This window comes from Lepidochelys kempii, chromosome 8 (genome assembly GCF_965140265.1).
Source record: "Lepidochelys kempii isolate rLepKem1 chromosome 8, rLepKem1.hap2, whole genome shotgun sequence".
Taxonomy (NCBI): domain Eukaryota; kingdom Metazoa; phylum Chordata; order Testudines; family Cheloniidae; genus Lepidochelys; species Lepidochelys kempii.
Window position 1 is genome coordinate 10,452,880 of NC_133263.1, and position 22,036 is coordinate 10,474,915.

General features: G+C 42.1%; 1 protein-coding gene across 4 annotated transcripts in view; it reads right to left on the reverse strand.

Moving 5' to 3' along the window:
- Nucleotides 1-21,311, reverse strand: part of SPOCK1 (SPARC (osteonectin), cwcv and kazal like domains proteoglycan 1) — a 471,671-nt gene extending 450,360 nt beyond the window's left edge. For 3 of the 4 annotated variants that reach the window (XM_073355490.1, XM_073355489.1, XM_073355488.1), the window contains exons 1-2: nucleotides 21,227-21,311; nucleotides 20,663-20,830 (exon numbers count right to left, since the gene is read on the reverse strand). In XM_073355490.1, the coding sequence (XP_073211591.1) occupies nucleotides 20,663-20,830 (168 nt within the window). In that variant the 5' untranslated portion in view covers nucleotides 21,227-21,311. Of the gene's footprint in view, nucleotides 1-20,662; nucleotides 20,831-21,226 lie in introns of those variants that run through there. The other variant, XM_073355491.1, reaches the window with a different exon arrangement.
- Between the last annotated feature and the right edge of the window lie 725 nt (nucleotides 21,312-22,036).

Sequence of the window (22,036 nt, forward strand, 5' to 3'; positions counted from 1 at the left end):
AAGGTCTTTAAGGAAGAAGGGGAGATACTCAAGGCACAGGGAGTGATAACAAAGAGGAGAGTCAGACACTTCAAAAAGATGCACTCTCAACAACGCTCACATGAACGTCAAGCAAACCCGCATGCCATTTCTTAGTGAAGTCTTCTTAGACCACAGCAAGAGTGACCTACTTGGAGTGACAGCATCTAGAGTTGGGTCAATGAGAGATTTTCCAGATTGTTGGCAATTTCAAAAATTAAAAAAAAGGAAGGAAGGAAGGAAATGGTTTGTTTTCACAAAATTTAAATGTTTGTTTTTGACCATTTGTAACTGTTCTTGAAGTTTTATAAATAAACTTAAAGGAAATTTTGAAACAAAATTCATGCCAAACCTTTTGTTTCTAACATGTTGAAATGAAACGTTTTGATTTTGGGGAATCTTTTTTCCCTTAAGCAATTCAGCAACATTGACACAAATTAATGAAATGTTTCAGTGTGCCCAAATCTGCTTCCCCTCCCCCCCCCGTCCAAAAATACAGACAAAAAGTTCTCCCCCAGCTCTAGCAGTGTGGTCAGTGGACAGTGCACTGGACTGAGAGTCAGAAGACCAGGGTTCTAGTCTTAGCTCGGACACTGGCCATGTCTATTCATAATATTTGTATTGCCGTAGTGCATATAGACCCAACTAAGATCAGGGCTCCATTGTATTAGCTGTTTCACAGACAAACACATAGTAAGAGACAATCCCAGTCCCAAAGAGCTTAATAATCTAAATACACTCCAGAATCAAACAATTCCCAATTGAACTTGCAGCACAGAACCAATATAAGTGCAAATAGTTCATTAACTTCATGACAGTGGTGAAACTGGTGCACCGTATTTAGAGAGCTTTTAGGAGGGTAAAAAATACACAAGCTTCAGCTTTCTCATTGGAAAAAAAACACATTGAGGTCTTTAATTTACGAATTGGCACTTACAAGATTTTTCAAGCAAATGCAAAATGGTTTAAATAGTTATCCTGTTTAGTACATATTGAGGAGAGATACTGAAGCATATGGTGGAGTAAGGAAATACAGCTCACAATATATCATCAAAATTTATAGTTCAGCATATAGAGCAGGAATAGACGCCATGAAAGATTACTTCACTGGATATTACTGATACTGTCCAAAACATACTATGTGTGTTTAGAAGAAGCAGCAATGCCATCCATCCAATCACTATTTTGGCAGAAATATTTTTATATCTGTATCCGTAGAGTCATAGTTTGATGGACTAACAAAATACCCAGTTCACTGTGACTGGAAGGTAAATACAGGTCATCTCATCTCAACAACAGTTTCTCTCTCCTAAGAAAAATAATGAAATACTCCAATGTTGACTGTACTGGACAGGCTGTAATAATCTATCCAACCTCATGGGGATAGAAAAACAACTAACATTTGTTAGATTAGAGGATGAAGAGTAATTTTGGAACAGTTTTCTCTCTCCTAAGCCCCTCCAAAATAATTTAAATATATTTTAACTTTTGGCTTTGGAGCAGGGACCCTTACAACTAATCAATTAGCTTTTGCATCTCAGATCTCATCAACCTGAACATTACCTCAGACAAATCCTAGTGATTGTGCCCCGCAGGCCTACAACTCCTTTCTAAAGAGATCACATGGACCAAAAGAAACCACTTTGTTTTGCCCTCTGGCTTTCTATGTGTAACAAGTGTCATGGTGAAAGGCTGACAAAATCCTCTATTGGGTTTTCTAACTGTGAGGAGCTAAAGCATGATGCTAATGTTAGAACGGAAAAGCATGATCAAAATATATTCACATACTCCGACGTGGTGGCACACCATTTATCAGAACATGAAAAAAATAAAGAGAATCGTCTCCCTCGGCACTACTGAAGAAGTGAGAACACAGAAGGAAAAAGCCTTTTCCAGCTGTCTCATTTATAGTTACAACATATAGGACAGCAGAATTTACATGAGCTCTACTTTGAGAGCTTAAGTGTGACCTCAGTAGTGCACAGGCCTTGTGCTGGTCACCCCGTAGGGCACTTTTAATTCGCCTTCCCTCCCCACACCAGGATATTCAGTAGACAGAAGTAAATTCCTTTCCAAAAGAATCAGCAGCAGCACAGGACCAGTTAGGGGATGCAGAGCTTTAAACCAAGCTCTTACCATCTGTTTCTCCTCTAATTATGAATGCAACAGATATTCCCAATTACATCAGCAGAAAAAAAGTTATAAGTGATTAAAACACGTGTTCTTTCTACAATGCCTCTGCAATGTTTTTTCCTCAAATTAAGATCAATACCACCCACCACACAACCTGCAAATCACACATCGGGAAGACCTCACTGGGGTAGCTGTTCCCAGCTCCTCACCTGGCAGGGAGTCAGTGGTGTGCTGAGGGTCCTGAGCAGGCTGTCTGAGCATGGACAGATGGTCTTCCCATTATGCTGCAGTATAAGTGCTGAGTGGTAGAGCTTCTAGAACCCAGAGGGACGTGAAAGCTGTCCATCAAGGCCTCCGTAGTTCTGACCTTATTTGCACTCCTGCAGCCTAGGTCAGGGAGTTGCAGAGCTTGATTAACCATACAGCCCACCACCCTGGTGGCTAGCCAGCAGTGAGTCAGCATGGGTTCATACGGAACCCATTGCCTTTCTTTTTTCCTATCCTAAGCAATATGCAGACAGCTCTCTCCAGTGTAACAGGCATTTTCCAAGCAGAACAAGGTTTTCCCCATCCACTTTACCCATGTGCTGCCTCGGTGAGTCCTTCCACAGCTCATTATGCCATTGCTTATTCTGCATAATTCCCTCCATATGCTTAGATCCAACCACCTCTTGCAGTTAGAAAGGAATTCCTTCCACTGGGTTTTCCCACCTACATTTGGTTCTACAAAGGTACATTTTTATCTCAAACAGGTTTTTCCTTTCTTTGGGGCTACTGAGTTATTGCACACTTATTTACTCATGACAAAGCTAGTGGGTTTTGGTATTTCTTTGCTTGCTCGTATTTGTAGTCCTTGCAGATAAAGAATGCGTAAGAGAGGCAAATTCAGCCAATGATCCCAATTTCAGCATTCACTTTGGGGGAACCAAAGCAGCTTTGGGGGAACCAAAGCATACAAGCGCTGATGGTCTAAAGCCTCACCCTTTACAGAAGACTGTGGGACACACTTGCATAAAGAACCAAATTAACCAGGTGGGACCTTTGCTAGGGCATGGACATTCAGTCCCTCAGTGGAACATACCAACTGTACCAGCCCTGGATGATCAATGCAGCTGGTCCTGCAATGGTTCAGACCAGTTTTGGCAAGGATTTCCTGCCGGGGCTAGGTTTCAATTCAGGCTTGTTCTATTACTTATAAAAGCAGTGACCAATAGGCGCTCACCACATCCATCTTTTTTACACTTTCCTCTCTGTAATACTGACACAATTACTCATCCTTGATTATATAGGGGCACATCCACCACTGATCCATGCACTGAATTTCTCCATTGATTTCAATGGGGAGTTCTGGGTTTATAAAAATACAAATAAAAATCAATAGCAGGAAATGGTCCATGGTGATGAGTGTTTTTTAATGTTGTTGTAGTAAAAAAAAAAATTTTGCAGGAGAGATGACTTCAGGATTGGAAGCCTCACTGTATTTTAGAATGGCACTAAAATATCTCACCTTCCTTTTATATGACTGCATCTCACAGTTCAAAAATAGCCTGTTTGTGCCTATTAAAGTTTCTTCCACATTTTCTGTATCTTAAGTCTCCTTTTCCTCCCACAAAGCTTTACATACAGTAACTATATTTAACAGAATCTAGGGGATGCTTGCTCACCATATTTAACCATCGGTGCTTTTAACAATTGTATGCGCCACTTAATTTCAGGGTCACAGATTTCTTAAAACATTATACATGAAATGTTGCTAAAACGAAACATAATTTTAAAATTAGTTTACCAAGGCACAGTGCATGTTTAGAAACAGACACACAGATTCACAGCCGAAAAAAAAAACACCAAAAATTATTCTGTGCTACATAATAATCGTGATTTCAGTCTAGCCCATCTATTGTAACAATAAAGGAATAAATAATTCTGTTATGTAGGGGAGACACAGAGTAGGTCAGATGTGACATTTGCCCTCATCAATGAGGAGATTGATCAGCTTTGTAGCCAGGAGGGAGTTATTGGATGTCTCCTCATGAGTAAAGAAATATGTCATATTAGAGCTCCTCATGTGGTGGCACCTATGCACAATTGATTGTGCCGTGGTTTGCCCGTTATCGCATTTTCTCCAATTTATAATTACATTCTCAAGTTTAAAATATTTCCTTTCAGCAGCCGCTTCTGTTTTGTAGGCTGTTATCCACATTATATCCAAATATAATGTGAGATTTCTGGTTGTGTTTAATGAATGTCGTTGGTCATGGAAGCACGATCATGTATTTGAAGAGACACAGTAGCTGATCACCAGTACAGATTTTGATTTGAGTGGTGAGTTACTAAAAAGACAGCCTTCTCCTCTTTACTGTCTCAGGCAAATTAAGATCACTAGATTTTAAACTTACCATCAGTACATAGTTTCAACAGACGGAATTAAATATAAAAGTTAAAATAAATCAATACACATGGAATCTGTCGTGGATGGTATCTCAGCTGTAGCAATACTTTCCCCTGGGAAACACCTACTCCCATATCAATATGCCATCATGAGGATTGTGTGTATATGTGGTATAAAGACATATCCGCACAATGTCAAACTAGATCAGCTGCTAGGTTTAACCTAGATACTATGGACAAAAATCATCCCTGACACCAGGGATGATTTTCAACAAGTAAATTCTGTTGTCAGATACTCATGCATCCAAGGAAAGCATTTGGACCTAACCCTTTAAATTTAATTTTTCTTGATTGTAGCACAGAATGTGGTTTAGCAGATAGATCTGGCACTCAGGAGCCCTGAGCGCTACTCCTGGCTCTGCCACTGGTTTGAAGGTTGATTTTGGGTAAATCATTCTAATACCCCATGCCTCAGTATCCCCATCTGTAAAATGGGGATAATGATACTAGCCTCCTTTGTAAAGGCCTTGGAGGCCTACTGAGGAAAAGCAATATATAAAAGCTAGGTATTAGTATATGATGCATACAATGAACCTAATCCAATGATTCAGTACTGGACAGCTCCTTAGGTGGAAAAGGCAAAATCCTGTCACTAACCTCATCAAAGGCTGCAGAAAGGCTACTACACATCAGAATGGCCACAGTTATGCAGCGCAGGGTGCGGCTGGCAAGTGGAGAAGCAGAGTATCCCCTTTGTGAGCCAAGGAGTTTGACTCCGTGAATCTTACTCCATGGCAGCGTATGGGGAAGGTGATGTGGGTACACACCTGGTATGTAGGGCAGGTATGGCAAAGGTATTGCCAGTGGGGCTACAACCTGTATGGACCAATTGGCCACTCCTATAGCGTGCAGGTGCTCTAAGGCCTGCCTGTAGGATGGCTGCTGAATAATTCCAATAGGCTCATATTATGTTTTATACCACCACCACCTCGATTTTATATGGCACTTTTAATCAGGAAACCTCAAAATGCTTTACCAAGGAGGTCAGTATCATCATTTCCATTTTACAGATGGAAAAACTGTACAAACACATAGTAATACAGCCCCTGCTCCGAAGTGCTTACAGGGTTATATATTCAAAAGTGCCTAAGTCATTTTCAGCAGGGACTTGGGCACTAGGGACTTAAGTCTGCTTCGAAGTCAACAGGACTTACCCATTTCGTAACATTTTACCTATACAGTAAATATACATAACAGAATGAGGTTGGGAGAAAGGAATTATTATTCTCATTTCACAGATGGGGAACTGAGGCACAAAGATGCTAAGTAATTTGTCCCAGGCCAACCAGGATGTCCCTGGTAGAACCAGAAGCCAAACATAGGAAGTCCAGCCCAGTGTCTTAAACACAAGACCACAAGCCAACTTCTTCCTATCACTTGTAAATTTAATAATCACTGATGGGTATGTCTCCCGATGCATCACTCATCAATAAAAATGGCTGACGTGCCTATTGTCAGGTACTGTCTTGTCTTAATTGGTCAAAGACGACCCTATTTGTGCTTACCAAATAGATTTTAATGATCCATGAAAACAATTCTGTAAAGTTAATCATTTTTGTGGTCTTTATTTAGTAGAATTAAACTAAAAGGTCTTTCACATAGGATCACCGCTGATCTTTTTCCCCAGCTGAAGAACGTTAACTGGTAATAAGATCATACATCCATCTGCTATCAACTAGCTTCCCACTCTCTGCTGGACTGGTCACCAGTTTAAGAATTAGGAGAGTAGGGTTCTATTACCAGCATTGCCGATTTTGGGGAAGTGACTTAGCATAAAATTTTCAAAAGGGCCTAAGGCTCATTAAAAATCAAATCCCACTGATTTTTAATGGGACTTAAGTTCCTAAATTACTAAGCACTTAACTCTCTATGCCTCTATTTCTCATCAGTAAAATGGAGATAGTTCACTGGGATTTTCAAGGGAGTCATGTGCTCAAATCCCATTGACTTTAAAAGCCCAAGTCATAATGCTTAATCACCTCATAGTGCTGTAAGGCCTATAGAGGAAAGCGGTATACAAATGCTAAATGGGATTAATAATCCTCCAAAATTTCATTTAGTTTACAGAAGTGGAAAAGCTTTTTCTCTCCACAGGGCTCACCTTTTGTTAGTTAGCAAACAAATATCAAGCCATCCTCAAACATTTTAACAGTACCCATTCCACAAATAGGCTGTACTAGATCTGATTTTTAAGTTGTTTAGGGATAAGGTGACTCAGAAAACTCAAAAACTTGAAGCTTTATTTTACTTGTCATGAACAGTGAAACTCAACTCCCCTGATCGTAATCAATCCCATGAGCTGATTTTCATGCATTTGGACCATGCTGTAGAGTTAAAGCTTCAGATATTTCAAGGACCAAAACCTCTCTTAATTGACATCAAAATAAGAAAGACACACATTCACTAAATGCAAGCGGTCTTTAAAATCAAAACTAAATATTCGGCCTCACCTATTTGTCAGTGCCCTTTGCAAATCACATCACACTTGTTGGAAGCATTTATTCAGACCTGGTCCTTTTTTGCAGCCTTTGGATGAAATTCAAATCACTGCTTAAAGCCCAAGTGAATGGCTTTGCATGAAGTAACAATGTAGGTGTGGAGGGAGATGCCCAAGTCTCTTCTCAAAATGAAACTCAGGCACCTTTTTTGGAAAAAGTGTAACCCTGTAAGCTCTTTGGGTGCAGCAATGACATTATGATGTGTTTGTACAGTGCCTTGCACAAATCCACAATCTCAGTTGGAGTCTCTGTGTCCTACCATAGTAGAAATACAGCATACTCCAAATTATCTGAATAGCATGGTGGGGGGAGACGGATTTCATTCGGATAATTGATAGGGCAGGAACCATTCAGCAGCAGGATGGCATACTCCATAGCCAGGGGCCCCTCCTCGCAGTCCCGACAGGGGTCTCGGCTCTGCCTCCCTCACTCCCATGACAGCAGGGCTGCAGAGGGCTCCCTGCTCTGCTGCAGGGCCAGCAACACTCCATCCTGCAGGCGCAAGGTGCAGGGCAGAGACCGCCCCCCAGTCAGGACTCTTTGCCCTGCCAGGACTGCAGCCTTCCCTGCACCTTGTGCCTGCAGGGATTGGAGGTCAGCGGCCCTACAGCAGCACAGGGAGCCTTCTGCAGCTCCGCTGTCATGGCCCTGCTCATTCACTCAGTGAGGTTGTAGAAGGCTCCCTGCACTGGCCCAGGAGCCATTCCTCAGCGGCAAGGTGACAACTGCAGGAGCCAGGAGCTTCTCCTCACAATCCTGGGGAGGGGCATCTGCTCTATTATCCAAAACTCCTCATTTTCCAAATCCTTCCCTTATCCTGCAACAGGAAATCTGGAGACCTAGGGAAATACAAAATTCTTTAAGACTTTTCCTCAAGTTTAGATAAAACTCTGAAAACAATATTCTGAAGTACCGATTATCCAAATGTTCTTATCTTTACAAAGTAACCTCTTTTCTCCATGTTATGATTACTACTCACACCCAGACCAAGTGTTTGCATAGCACATTCCATAAGCTTAGGAAAACTTCACTGAAATCAAAGAGACTAAAGCCTTAACATATTGGATCTTGGCACATATAAGAGCAGTATATGAACAACAGCATTCTTTCATAAGCGTTTAAAATACACCAGACTGGGAGAAATAGCCATACGTCTGCTACAGTTCAGTTACAGAAACACTGCTGTGTGGTTTAACTATATAGGGACCACTTATCTGAATCTGTTATAAATAGGCTTGGAAGGATTAGATTTTTATTGGTAAAGGTCAATAAAAGCTGATTTCACCATGCACACACAAACTGACAAAACCATTATTGATAATAATCAAATTTGCTGCTTGAGAACTTATTAGAGTTCGATTTAAGGCAATTTACGTTAATATTTTGACATACGATGTTGACAAAGTTTTAATGTTTTTGAATCTCAGTGTCTTGCCGTAAATAATTGTTTGACACCCCCAACACTTTGATCCTCCCATAATTTTGCACAAATGTGAAAAATTTAAATCAATATTAAAAAAAATGCTTAACACATTTATTTGTGCTACTGAGAAAATTTAAATAGATAAAAATTAAAAAATGCTTAAAATAAACCAATATTATCCATCACAATTATAACAAAAAATAAAAATTAAATTCTGCCAAGCCTAGCTGTAATGGATTGAGGAGAGTTCATATTGAAATAATGTGGACAGATAGCTAGATGGATGATTACATGGTGTGGTACAGTCGAAAGGTTTTAATGCCATGAGTCTGGGATGACTGCAATCTTCAGAAGATGTGATAAGCCAGTCATTCTAAGTGAGAGGATGAAAATATAAAGAGAGGAAGAAATTGCGGCCAATGGATTTTAGGAACTTCTGAATGTGATCTAAAATAGCTCTTCTGTGCATAATAATGTGGAGATGTTATGGTGCTACCGCTCATGTTAGAAACAAACGTTACACCAACTGAAAGGGACATTCACAATCTCCATGAGATAAAACACTCATTTCTAGTCCTGATGGTTCACAAGATACTGGATGCTAAATGTTGTTGGTCCATGAGTATTTCCTGTGCTGGATCTCGGACCAGTGTAAATGGAGAGAAAATCCACATTTGGGGAAAGAAGGAATCACTTTCCCACTGTTTATCACATGGACATTGCCACAGATATGTAGCATGTAAATAATGCAGCAGGTTTTGTTTTAAAGGAGATAATTGTTTCCATTCTGTTTAAACAGTTTAAATGCAGAACCAACTCCTGCCCTCTGCTGCATAGTTATGCTAACGAGTAAAGATGACCTTCATGGTCTCTACACAACAGACAGGACAGGTTCCTTACTGAATAATCTGGGAACTGCTAGGGACAGGGACATGCCAGAGCACTGTGGACAGCGGCGCATGGTTTGCAGGGTAGGGGTATCAGCAGCTCTCCCAACTGACTAGCCCATATGCAGTGTTCTGCAGCTATAAACTAGGCAGAGGTTATAGATGCTGGTCTATAACAAATCAGCAGCTGTGTGCACCTGACCGATCTGCATTTCCCATTAGCCATTCCAAGAGAATCCTGCCCTGACTGGCAAACAGCAGCACCATAGGTTTCAGAGTAACAGCCGTGTTAGTCTGTATTCGCAAAAAGAAAAGGAGTACTTGTGGCACGTTAGAGACTAACCAATTTATTTGAGCATGAGCTTTCGTGAGCTACAGCTCACTTCATTGGATGCACCATAGCTTCCCTTCTCATTGCTAACCAGAATTTGGCCCTAAGGCAGGATAAGTTTGAAGGGTCTCTCTTGGAAACCAGATTTAACCCTGGCCCTAACGCACTGGCCTTACTGAAACAAATTTCCTATCAGTCCTGGAAAGGGGACTTTGTGAAGTGGATTTACAATACAAAGTTCATTAAGAAGTGAGCGAAGATTGCAGAATTAATTTAAGTCCACATGCACCTATTTCAGGAGAATGATTTTCTTTTCCCCTGGATTACAAACCAAGCTGTATTGGTGACAGGCAATGACTAATCTACTGAGGCACAACAGCCTCCCTGCCAAAGCCTCCGTTTAGTAACTTAGCAATTAGTTTAGCCATAAACTACATTTTGAAACAATTTCCCCTTGAAAGTCACAGACTAGGTATCTGGATCAAATGAGCCATTCCATTTTTAGCTGCCACAACAAACCCACTGATGAGATGACCGAGGAAGTGCTATCTATATTCCCCAGACAAAACCACTTTGTTAAAATTGAGTTAAGGCTCAGATACAGCAGTAATTTAGGGGAAAAGTACATTGCAAGGAAGTTGAAGTTATAAATAAAAAACAAGCACTATAAATGGAGAAACTTTTAAGGGTGCCATGTGACTGGAAGAGACTTCAAGGGCTAAGTCTTCTGTAAATTAGCGTAGCTCTGTGGAAGTCAATAGAGGCGTGTCAGTTTATCCAGAAATTATGCGTCTTACAAAGTAGGAGTAAAGATGGGAAGACTGAGGATGGTCTCACTAGAGAGGGCAAAAAAAATTAAGGTCACTTTTGGTGCCTTAAGTGTGAGTTTCCACATTTTCAAATCTTTCACGTTTAACCTTAACTCTTCTTCTCCAGTGAAACCATCCTCAGTCTTCCCACCTTTACTCCTAGTTTGTACAATGCATAAATTTCTAGATAAACTGGCTCCCCACGGACTCCCATGGAGCTATTCTGATTTACACTGGGTGAAGATCTAGCCATTCAGGTCACTTTCAGTCATGTGGCACCCTTTAAAAGTCCACCACAGTCTGGTACACTATTCAGATTTTCTTAATACACCAGTGACTAGCTTTCATCTTTCCTTGGCTCAGATTTGACCCTATTCACTAAGGATGAAATCCTGCCCTCAGAATCAAGGTGAGTTTTTTGCTCTTGACTTCAATGAGGCCAAGATTTCACCCTAGATCTTTCAAAGTTTCAAGCAGAAGCAATTTTTAAAGATGAGACGTGTTCAAGAATTCTTAAACAGAATTTGCAAACCATGAACACCACAATCCTCCTCCCCAGAGTCCTGCATCTTACAACTGATTTGTCCAAATCACCTCAAATTCACAACAAACACTTGTTATTTGTTCACATGCAAAAAGGAGAAATGGAAATGACCTTTTAAAGAAGATTTTAGAGGAGATGGGTGGATCACAGCCAGGCAAGTCTCAGCCTTAATACTCTATTATTTGATAATGCTGTACAGCTCTGGTAGCCTGTTTAGCATTACAAACATAGGTCACTCAGAAGGAAGACAAATGCTGGTATATTTAACACCTTCAACTGTTTGTACATTCTAAGGAGACTATTCCAGAAATAATTACCACAATTTCCTCCACGAATAATCAAAAGCAAGAAGACAACATGGAGGCATCTGTGTTGATATATTTAAGCACACCTGAACTAATAAGGCTGATTCTCCTTTACCTTAAGTCAGGTGTAACCCCACTGACATCATAAGTATAAACCTAATATGAGAAAGACTCAAATCACACATTATGAGCAGAGAATCACAAACCCTTCTATACAGCCATGTCATTACATAACAGAATGTGGCCTAATATGCCTACTTTTAAACCCACTGTGCCTTATACCTGCTCTAATGAGTAGGTTGGGACAAATTTTGCTCTCAGCTATACTGGTTCTATTGTTCCTAGGATTTCACTAATATTGCAGACAATGGAATTAGCTCACATTTATTTTTATTTGAGGAAAGCTGGGGTTTGATTAATATAAAAATAATGCATACCCTAACTACAGAGGTTTGGGTTTGATTTGCCTGACCTTCTCCATTCATGAAGGATCTCTCATTATTTGCCATGTGCAGGTATTTGAGCTTCCCGATTCTCTCTTCATTTCTCAACCTACCATTCATCAAAAAACAGAAGATTTCTCTTTTGTCCCTCCAAATGAACAGCATGTCCTCTACATCACTATATTTCCTATAGCTCCACTGCAATGCTCAAATGTACAATCTATATCCAGAAACATATTATAACTTTCTCACCTTTAAGGAATCTTTTAAATCTGTAATAAAATTTTAAATACAGTTTTAAATCTGTAATAAAATGATACTTATGGGGGAAAAAAGTCCTATAAAATGTAATGTGGACAAAACCAATAGTCCTGTAGTCGTTACTCTAAAACCCTATAGAATTTAATAGACATTTTTAAACCTATAGAATTCTACGGGCCTTTCCCATAAGGGAGGAAGCCATCAAGCTTCAAATCACTGTTTTATTTCCATATAATATGAAAGTAAAGCTAACGCTTTCCTTTTCTAATTATTAGACCTATTTAGCACTAGAATCTCGGGTCACTCATAAGCAAGCTATGTGTGTCAGTTAATTATACACATTGGACTCTACCTTCTGAGTTAATTATTCCAGAGTTAAATGCCTCTATTTTTCTCCTTGTCCACAACAAAAGGAAAATGGCCTGATGGAAAAGGGCATTAGAAGTAGTGATATTCAGAAAGCATATTTTCCTCTTTAAAAACAGATTAAGAATTAATTTAGTCAGATCAGGGCCCTAGTCTTTTGCTGCTGTTATTTAAGCTTTGGCACACAGCTCTGGTCACTGTCTGCACCTCAGTTCTGCTTTGCAACAACCTATGTATTCCAGTATTGTTCCTCTGTTGAATAGACATGCCAGACTGTGCTGACGTGTCTGGTAAATGTACACAGCCCAATTCAGCCATGATGTAAGCAGGTGCAGGTCTGCTGGAGTCTATACACACAAACATAGGCTAAAATAAAAACTCATCCTCAATTAATTCCCAAGGCAAACTCGGAATTAAAGTGTTCTGATGTGAAAGGCTAGGGTCTTTCTGAGTCCCATGACAAAACCTAGCCAGTTGCTGATTTGATACCTCTCTGCTATATAGCACAATTATGGACCAGGCTGTATCCCCTATATCTGTGCCTGTCGGCCTCTCCACAAAACAATGTGGAGGGGTCCAGCAGCCTCCACAGCAGTATCCCCACCACCCTATGAATCCCGTACAGGTTGTCAGGGCTCCTAGCTGGAAGGAGGAGTGGAAAGTGAGAGAGTCCAGGGGAGAAGGTGGGTGGAGGGAGGGGGAGCAATGTGCACGCCACCCCTGCGGAAATTAGATCAGAAAGGACACTATAGCCTGGGACTGTATTATTTTTTCTATGAAGCCCTATGTGCTTTTGCAGTCAGGGGGAATCCCTGGCAACATGGCTCCAAGTGAGCTGCACTACCAGGCAGCATCCCCCACCCCCGGCAATCAGGCAGCAGAAGGCACAGGCCTACAGGGGGACAAAAGATCTCTGGGGATTACTATTGCTATTTACTTGTATTACTGAGATCAAAGCCCCGTTGTGAGGAGTGCTGTACAAACACAAAGTGGGAGAGCAGTCCAAATGATTCAGAGTTTAAATCTAAATAGAGAAGATGGACAAGGCGGGTAGGAGGATAAGAGGGGCAAAGTGGTTTTACCAAGGTCACACAGCAGGCCAGAATTTGGGAATAAAGCTCAGATCTTCTGACTCTCAGTCCAGTGCTCAGTTCACTAGATCACACTTCCCTGCCACGTATGAGGGTGGGTCCCCTAGGCAATTCCACAGGTCAAGCAGGATGATGTACAGGAACCTCCATGAATGAATTCTTGCAAAGAGTCCCTCCCTCACATTTCACCACTATAATTTTTTTCTGGGATGGAATAATGGAGGCCATTAGTATCACAAGCATCTCAGGAAAGCAATATATTTAAACTAACTGTAACTATTCACAGTGCTCATGTGCGCTAAGTTTGAGGAACTGGTCATTATAAACATGCAGAGGACACCACTTCATGCCCTATTTATTATGCATATACACTGTGTTATACTGAGTATATCATCCTCAAGCAGCTCTACACTTAGAGAGGTTTGCATTCTCTCTCACCATAAAACAGAAAATTCAGAGAATACTTAGATAGGGCTCAGAAGTTGGTCTGACATTCTGCCGTGCACAAGCATGTGTTAAAGGAGGAGTTCAAGCCAAGATTTTTAGCTTTCTTTCTGAAATGCCTTATTATTGGATCCTTTATATTCAATTAACTTTTTCAAATTTTTGCAGTTTAATATACAACTAGTTGAACCTATTACATTGTTATATATAAGTATTAATATAATGTAGCAGACATGACTTCTAGCTGGAAGTAATAGAATTAGTTCAGCCATATAATTTTGATTAATGACAGACCTAACATTAAAAGAAGACTCACGCTATGCCTTATGTGCCAGACCTCCACAAACACCTGGAGCTGTGGCAGACGGGCTTATTATTCACAATAATGCATATGGTTATTCACATCACAGGCTCATAAGAACTCAATTCACTGCGCTTTGGCCTCAGTCACCTACTCAGGCACAAAGATCCATCTACACAGATTTGATTACAGAATTGAGGCCTTACACTGTATTTTGGAAAAATCAAAGGGCCTAATTCAACCTGCAGATACCCATTGCCAGCTTGCTTTAAAACAATGGAGTGGGAGCCATCAGCACATACTTGGAGGAAAAAATATTTCTGTGACACAAAAATATGGGCCTTTTTTGTTAATTTGTTTTTTCTTGATTTCAGCTGGGTCAAACTCTTTTCAGCAGTAACTGCAGGCACAACTGATGTTATTTAGGCATCTATTTACACTGTAGATTGTACAATATTGCAATGATATAATAGGTATTTATGCATCTAAACAACATTAATTGCAACTGCAAGTAATGCATTTAAAAATTTCACCTTCTAAGTGCAAATAAAAAAACCCCAGCAAATCAGAAATAACTTCACTCCTGTCTTCCTAAACTACTAAGGGCCAAATTTAGACCTAACGCAATTTCAATGACTGGAGTTACACCAGAGCAGGAACTGGGCCCCTATGTTAAGAAGCTTGTTGACAACATGCACATCAGACTGACCTCTACCCAGCCACAGCAAATCTGTCATGTCTGGAATGCTGTTGTTTCACTGTGAATCATCAAAACCTACTCCATCCATACCGCAACCCTCTTAAGCCAGCAGAGTGCCCGTCTCTGGAAGCACCAAAGCAATTAGCTGATGTACAGTTTATAAACGGAGAACCCTACAATGACTATGAAAAAGGTGAGGAAAAATACACACTGTGAAGTTAGTGCAAAAGAAATTATTCGCAGTTTAGAAAACCAATCCAGAAAGTCAACCCAATCAGCACAGTATCCAAGTACTGTGGGAGGTAATTTAAATAACATGTTTAAAATTACCTTCAACTATATTTCATATTTTTCAACAACAGGACATGAAACTATTTTTTTTTTTAAAAAGTTAATTTTAACTGAATGCTTTAAGTCTTTTAATGGTGTTGAAAGGTCATCAGTTCATGCTATTAAAAATTTAGTCAGCCCTTAAAAGCAATACCCCCCACACCAACCTGATCATGCAGACTTCTCTGAGGTGCACTTCACTGCTCTGTTCTCATAGAAGAGTAATGACTACTGGGCCATCATATGCAACCACCCTCCTGTCTTTGCCCAAAAGAAAAACGGATTGTACTAAAAAGACAATCAATAGCGATCTTCCCAGAGCAGACCATATTGGACCATTGCTTGATACAGCAAAAGAACCAATTCATTTTGCAAAATATTGCCAGAAATGAAAGAAGCTTGATTTAAAATGTCAGGTTTAATTATACGTCAATTTCAAAAACTACATTAATGTAAGATTACAACTGATATTTATACATGCAGAAAAGTACAACGAAGTGTTCAAAGTTCACATTTCGATAGCAATCATATCTTGGCTTTCTTGTGCCTATGTAGTATTCTCAGTTGCCCTAATTGTGCAAACATTTATGCAGATGAGTAATCTTATCCCTGAAGTTAATTGGATGACACAAAGTAGTAATAATGATTGCCCCAGTCTGGCTCCCATTGAGGTCAGTGGCACAAACTCAGGCTTTCTGCCCAAAAGCGTTGGCAGGATAAGGCCCTACAGTATTAACTTTAACTCCTTCATGTAAAATGCTGGCCCCATGTGCAAAGCCTAAGTAAAATACTTTGTCCAGAGATGCTGTATGTCAGTGGTCACCAACCCGTAGATCGCGATTGACTGGTCGATTGTGGAGCCTCCGACAGTCGATCGCAGTCTCTGGCCGGCTCCCTGCCTGCCCTGGCCCCACGCCGCTCCCGGAAGTGGCCGGCACATCCCTGCATGTGTGGGGCGGTAAAGGGGTCTCAGCACACTGCTCCTGCCAGTAGGCACTGCCCCCTCAGCTTCCATTGGCTGGGAATGGGAAACTGCAGCCAATGGGAGTGACAGAGGCGGTGCTTGAAGGGAGGCGCAGCACGCAGAGACCCCCCCCCAGGGACCACAGAGACGTGCTGGAAGCTTTTGGTAGCGGTGTGGGGCCGGAGTAGGCAGGGAGCCTGCCTTAGCCCCGCCACCCGTCCGAGTCAAGCGCCGCCCAGCAGGAGTCCACACCCCTCCTTCACCCCAACCCCCTGCCCCAGCCATGAGCCCCCTCCAAGAGCCTGCATCCCATATACCCTTCTGCACCCCAATACCCTGCCCTAACCCGGCATCCCCTTCTGCTCCCAAACTCCCTCCCAGAGCTTGAACCCCTCACCCCTCCCGCACCCCAACCCCCTGCCCCAGCCCACTAAAAGTGAGTGAGGGTGGCGGACAGCAAGCAACGGAGGAAGAGGGGATGGAGTGAGCGGGGCGGGGCCTCAGGGAAGGGGCAGGTAGATCCTGAGTTGCACTTAAATTCAACAAAAGTGATCTTGTGCTTAAAAAGGTTGGAGACCACTGCTTTATGTGGTAGCGGTTGGGAGTAAAAGACCTTTCCCCTGGTGGTGCACACAGCACCTGCATAGTCCCTGTGCAGTTGGTTGCTGCTACACACTTAGAGGATGTCTACATTGGGACCCTCAGGAAAGTTAAGGCAAATCAGCTGAAACCATGAAGTCAATGCACATAATTTAAAGCATATTAAACTCCCAGGTGGAAGCTCTAATTCATGGGTAAAGTGGTCTTAGTTCATTGTAACTTAATCCTCACTATGAGCTTTCTACACAAAAGGTTCATCAGTTGATCTGTGGGGAACATGGCCTTAAAACTGTAGGTAGTGTGGAACCACACTAGTTTTGCTCTGATTAAGCAGGTTCTCTCATGGAGGAATTGGCCCTGAATAAATACATAAAGTACGTGGCATACAGTTGTTGCAAAAGCCATAACTTTGAATTTCCTGACTTCTGTGTGCTTAAAATCTCATACAACATTCATGGAGTATATTTTTAGTGAAATAAAGTTAACAGGAGCACAACTCCACACTACCATGAGAACGCACGTAGACTTTTATTATTTCAAAAATCAGTAAAACATGCGTGCAACCCCACTAGAAGAGTATGAGTCTTTGTCTCTTCCCCCCAACCCCCCAGTAAGTCACATCAGCAGCATCAAGTTGATCATAGAATCCTAGAAATGTAGGACTGGAAGGAACCTTGATAGGTCATCTAGTCCAGTCCAACCTCAGTGCAGGGGACTAAGTATTATGTGTAGACCATCCCTGACAGGTGTTTGTATAATGTATTCTTAAAAACCTTCAATGACGTAGATTCCACAACCTCCCTAGGTAATTTATTCCAATGCTTAACTACCCTTACCATTAGGAAGTTTTTCCTAATGTCTAATCTAAATTTCCCTTGCCGCAATTTAAGCCCCTTACTTCTTGTCCTGTCCTGGGTGGCTAAGGAGAACGATTTATCACCCTCCTCTTTATAAAACAACATTTTACGTACTTAAAGGCTGTTATGTACCCCTCAGTTTTCTCTTCTCTAGACTAAGCAAACCCTTTTTCCCCGCCCCCCCCCAATCTTTCCTCACAGGTCACGTTTTCTAGACCATTAATCATTTTTGTTGCTCTTCTCTGGACTTTCTCTAATTTGTTCACATCTTTCCTGAAGTGTGGTGGCCAGAACTGGACCCATTATTACAGCTGAGACCTTGTCAATGCTGAGTAGAGTGGAAGAATTATTTCTTGTGTCTTGCTTACAATACGCTGGGTAGTACATTCCAGATGCTAGCTCTTTGGGGTTTTTTTTGTTGCAAAGGTATTACAGTGTTGACCCATATTTAGTTTATCATGTACTACAACAGTTTCCTGCAGTATGCCTTTCTAGACAGTCATTTCCCATTTTGTGTTTATTCAATTGATTAGTCTTTCTTAAGTGGAGTACTTTGCATTTGTCCTTACTGAATTTCATCCTATTTAATTGAGATCATTTCTCCAGTTTGTCAAGATCATTTTGAATTTTAATTCTGTCCTCCAAAGCACGTGCAAGCTTGGTATCTTCTGCAAACGTAAGTGTACTCACTGTGCCATTACTGGAATGATTTACCATTATGTGTGCATTCACCATTGTTGATTATACACATGTGAAATCTGAACTGGCTAAACGGAAGTAATTTAAGCAGAAAGATATTTGAGCAATCCCTTCAAAAAGTCCCTTTGCTTATGTTTAGGTATAGAGGTGCGCAAAAGATTTCCATACATTTTTTTTCCTTCTAGAAAATAGCTTTGGCAATGAAAAGGAAAAAATTTGTAAGAAAATTCTCTTTCTTCAAAAATTTTGAATGCTTTTTCGTCAAACAAAAAAAAATCAAAATATATTTTGTTTTTTGACAACTGAAAAATTGAACTTTAAAGCTTTTGGTTGTCAAAACCAAAATTATTTTTGGTTTTGACACAACCCCACCCCCCAAAATTGTTTTTTTCAAAGAAAAATGTTGATGACTATGAAAAAAGGTTATCTTCACTGAAATTTTTCACGGGGAAAAAAAGAAAGATCATTTCCCAGACAACTCCATTTGGAAAATTAAAAACAAACAAACAAACAAACAACAACCCAGGTGATTAAACTTTCTTCAAACCTTTCAGCTGGAAGAAGAATGATACGTTTCAGTTTAAGGGTAATTTTTGGAAGGGCTCAGAATGAAAGCAAAGGGGCTCAACTGTTGGAAGATGTTGGGAGACCCTTATTAAAATTCTGCCCCCAAATCAAAGGGAGAGTTGGACTGGTTGATTTGCCTTTAATAGTTTTCACCCTCTCTCTAAATATTGCTAAATCATCATACGGAGATGATGCAGAAATTATTGGGTTAAACCTCATAGCCTCTGTTATGAAGGAAGCCAGACTAGATGATCACAAGGGTCCCTCCTAACTGAATATCTGTGACTTCATAATATGTATATATTTGTAGGAACCATTTGTTCAAATAGTAGCTACTGCATATGTACAACTTTTCCTAAGTTTCATCAACAGAGAACAACTTCAGACTCAACAGACGGACCTTGTAACAGGAGGTCATGGACCTATTTCCTGACATTAATTTCTACCAATTTTAAGGCAATACTCTAGCATACTGAGCTCCTTATGATAGTAAGAGCCTAAGCAATCATTTGTAACTCCATGAAAGAAGTCTAAAGTTTAAATGTAAAAGAGAGATAGCAAGGTTTCTCATGAAGGGAGAAAACAAAAAGGCAATCTGCATACCCAAGACAAAAGGACAGCAACCTACAACCACAATTAAGATTTAATCTATAAAAACCAGACAATTAGGTGCAATTTTAATTATTGCACCTTGCCCCATTCTGTGCAAGGCCTAACACAATGTCAAGGATGCAAAGCATAACATTTTAAGTTTTTAATATATAGTGCCAGTCCTTTTTTACAATGTTCTTTCAACGTAACAGCCAGCTGGCTATGCTCCCTTCTTTCGTTGCCCATTTATAGAATCACACTGCAGACATTTGCAATAAGGAATATTTAACAACATTGCTAATAGTCAGCATTAGTAGTTATGTGCCCTCTATTCAGTCTTGAATAGACTCAAGCAGGTCTCTCAATATCTACCTCAAATGTTAGCTTATAAGACCAAAAGGAGCACAGGGAAACATGTTTCACCTCCTATCGCATTGCCTCGCTGTACCCCTCTGCCTGGAAAATATGGGAATTCAAGACTTGCTCCTTTCTGCAGCATAATACACTGAAACAAACAGTGCAAAGTAGCTGTATTCCGTTGCACAGATACATGCTATAAGGTCTAAGTTATTTCATGCTGCTTTTTGTTACAGGAAAATATTCTCTCAGAAAATTGCTGCCTTAACCCAATCATTTCCATGAGCTGAACTGATAATAAAATCGCCAGCTTTATTTTCCTACCACCTATGCAGGAGAAAAGGTTTCATGGTTTATCACCTTGTCCCTGGAATCAATACATTTTTCAATACATTTCATCATTTCATTTCACAGTCACTGATCTCTTAATCAGCAGGCAGAGAAACTTCTCAAAGTTACTCCCCGACAGAATATTCAAGATCCCACTCTTTTATGTTGGCTGACATCTAGCTCAAAATGCTATTGATCATTTGGGTAGGACTAGCCCATGGCTTTTGCTTTTAAAACATCTTTCTCTGGACAACACTAAAGCTCAACCGGTGGCATCAACAACACCTTTCTCCCCCCCCCCCCCACTAAAAGACAGGAGAAATACACTGACAAGCAGGTGCCTTGGTAAAGAAAGAAGTACTTACATCCCTGAATTTGTTCCAGTATTTATCTTTCTGATATTGCCAAACGGTGCTCAGCCACTTGTCGTTGTCCAAGAAATTGCCATTGTTGTGGTGACTGGGGAGGATGTCTGGATGCCTGCCTTCCACTTGCAGAAAACACCAAGCAACAATTACCACTATCCTAGTCATCTGCAAAGAGAGGAGCAGCAGAGCGAGCAGAGCTGAGCGGCAGCCAGGTTCGGGGGACGAGATGGGGGGGAGTCTGCTTCCGCCACAGCAGCGCTGCCTGGGGAAGCCTTCGCGCGGGATGGATGGGGAGGTGGCTGGGAGAGCCGGCAGCCTGCTCCCCCAACAAACCCCCGCGGGTTGCGGGCATCACCCCTGGCCCCGAAACCAAGCTGCAAGCCGCCCAGCCTGGCAGGGGCGGACAGGCGTTGCCCGGGGGCAGGGGAGTAAGTTGCCTTTCCTTGCAGCCCCACAACTTCTGGGTGCAGAAGCCCCAGAGGACCCCCCAGCCCAGCCCGGGGGCAGGAGCCCGCCCGCGAGCAGACGGCGGGGGGCAGCGCGAAGTTTGCACGCACTTACCTTGGGGCCAGCCGGGGCGCTCGGCGCGGGGCGTGCAGCCGCTGCCGCTGCTCGGTCCCTGCCTGTGGGGCGGAGACGCGGCGAGCCCCGAGACGGCTTCGCCCCGCCGCTTTGTGCGCCTGTCTGGAGGTGGGCGCTGCGCTGCCCGCGGGCGGCCGGCCGGCCGAGCGGCGAGATCTGGCGCCACCTGCCGGCCGAGCGCGGGCGAGGCCGCTGCAGCGGGGGGGGGGGGGGGGGGGCGGGTCCTTTGGGTGCCTCAGCTTCACCCCCGCTCTGCAGGGCGGGTGCGGGGCCGCCACGCCCGCTTTGTCAGCGGCCAATCCGCTCTGCTGCCAGCCCCACACGCCTGGGCACCCGCTGCCCCAAAAGGGGGAGGGGGGGACACTGCCCCACGTGTCATGGTGACCAACATTTTAACAAGGGGCTCCCCCAAAGTCGTCCCCCCACCTTGGCTTGCAGCACAGCCAGGGCAGCGGGGCAAGCAGGGAGCGAGCACCCAAGGGTGGGTTCCCTTTGCACTCAGGCAGGAGGCAGAAATTTGGGCAGACAAGTTATAGCCACTTCCCTGGGTGGGCATTTTCAGACCTTGCTCCTTGGAAAAAATCCACGGCGCCTACTGATTGCGTAGGACAGCGCTGTCAGGTCTCGGGTGGCCGGATGGAGGAAGGGGCCGAGGTGGCCTTTCAGAACTTCTAGGACCTTTTGGGGTATCCTGTGCAGGATTTTTATTTATTTTTTTTTTTTATGAAACGTGACATTTGCTAGAGTCTGGTGCCCCCCAAAGCCATAAAATTGCTCCTCAGAAAAACC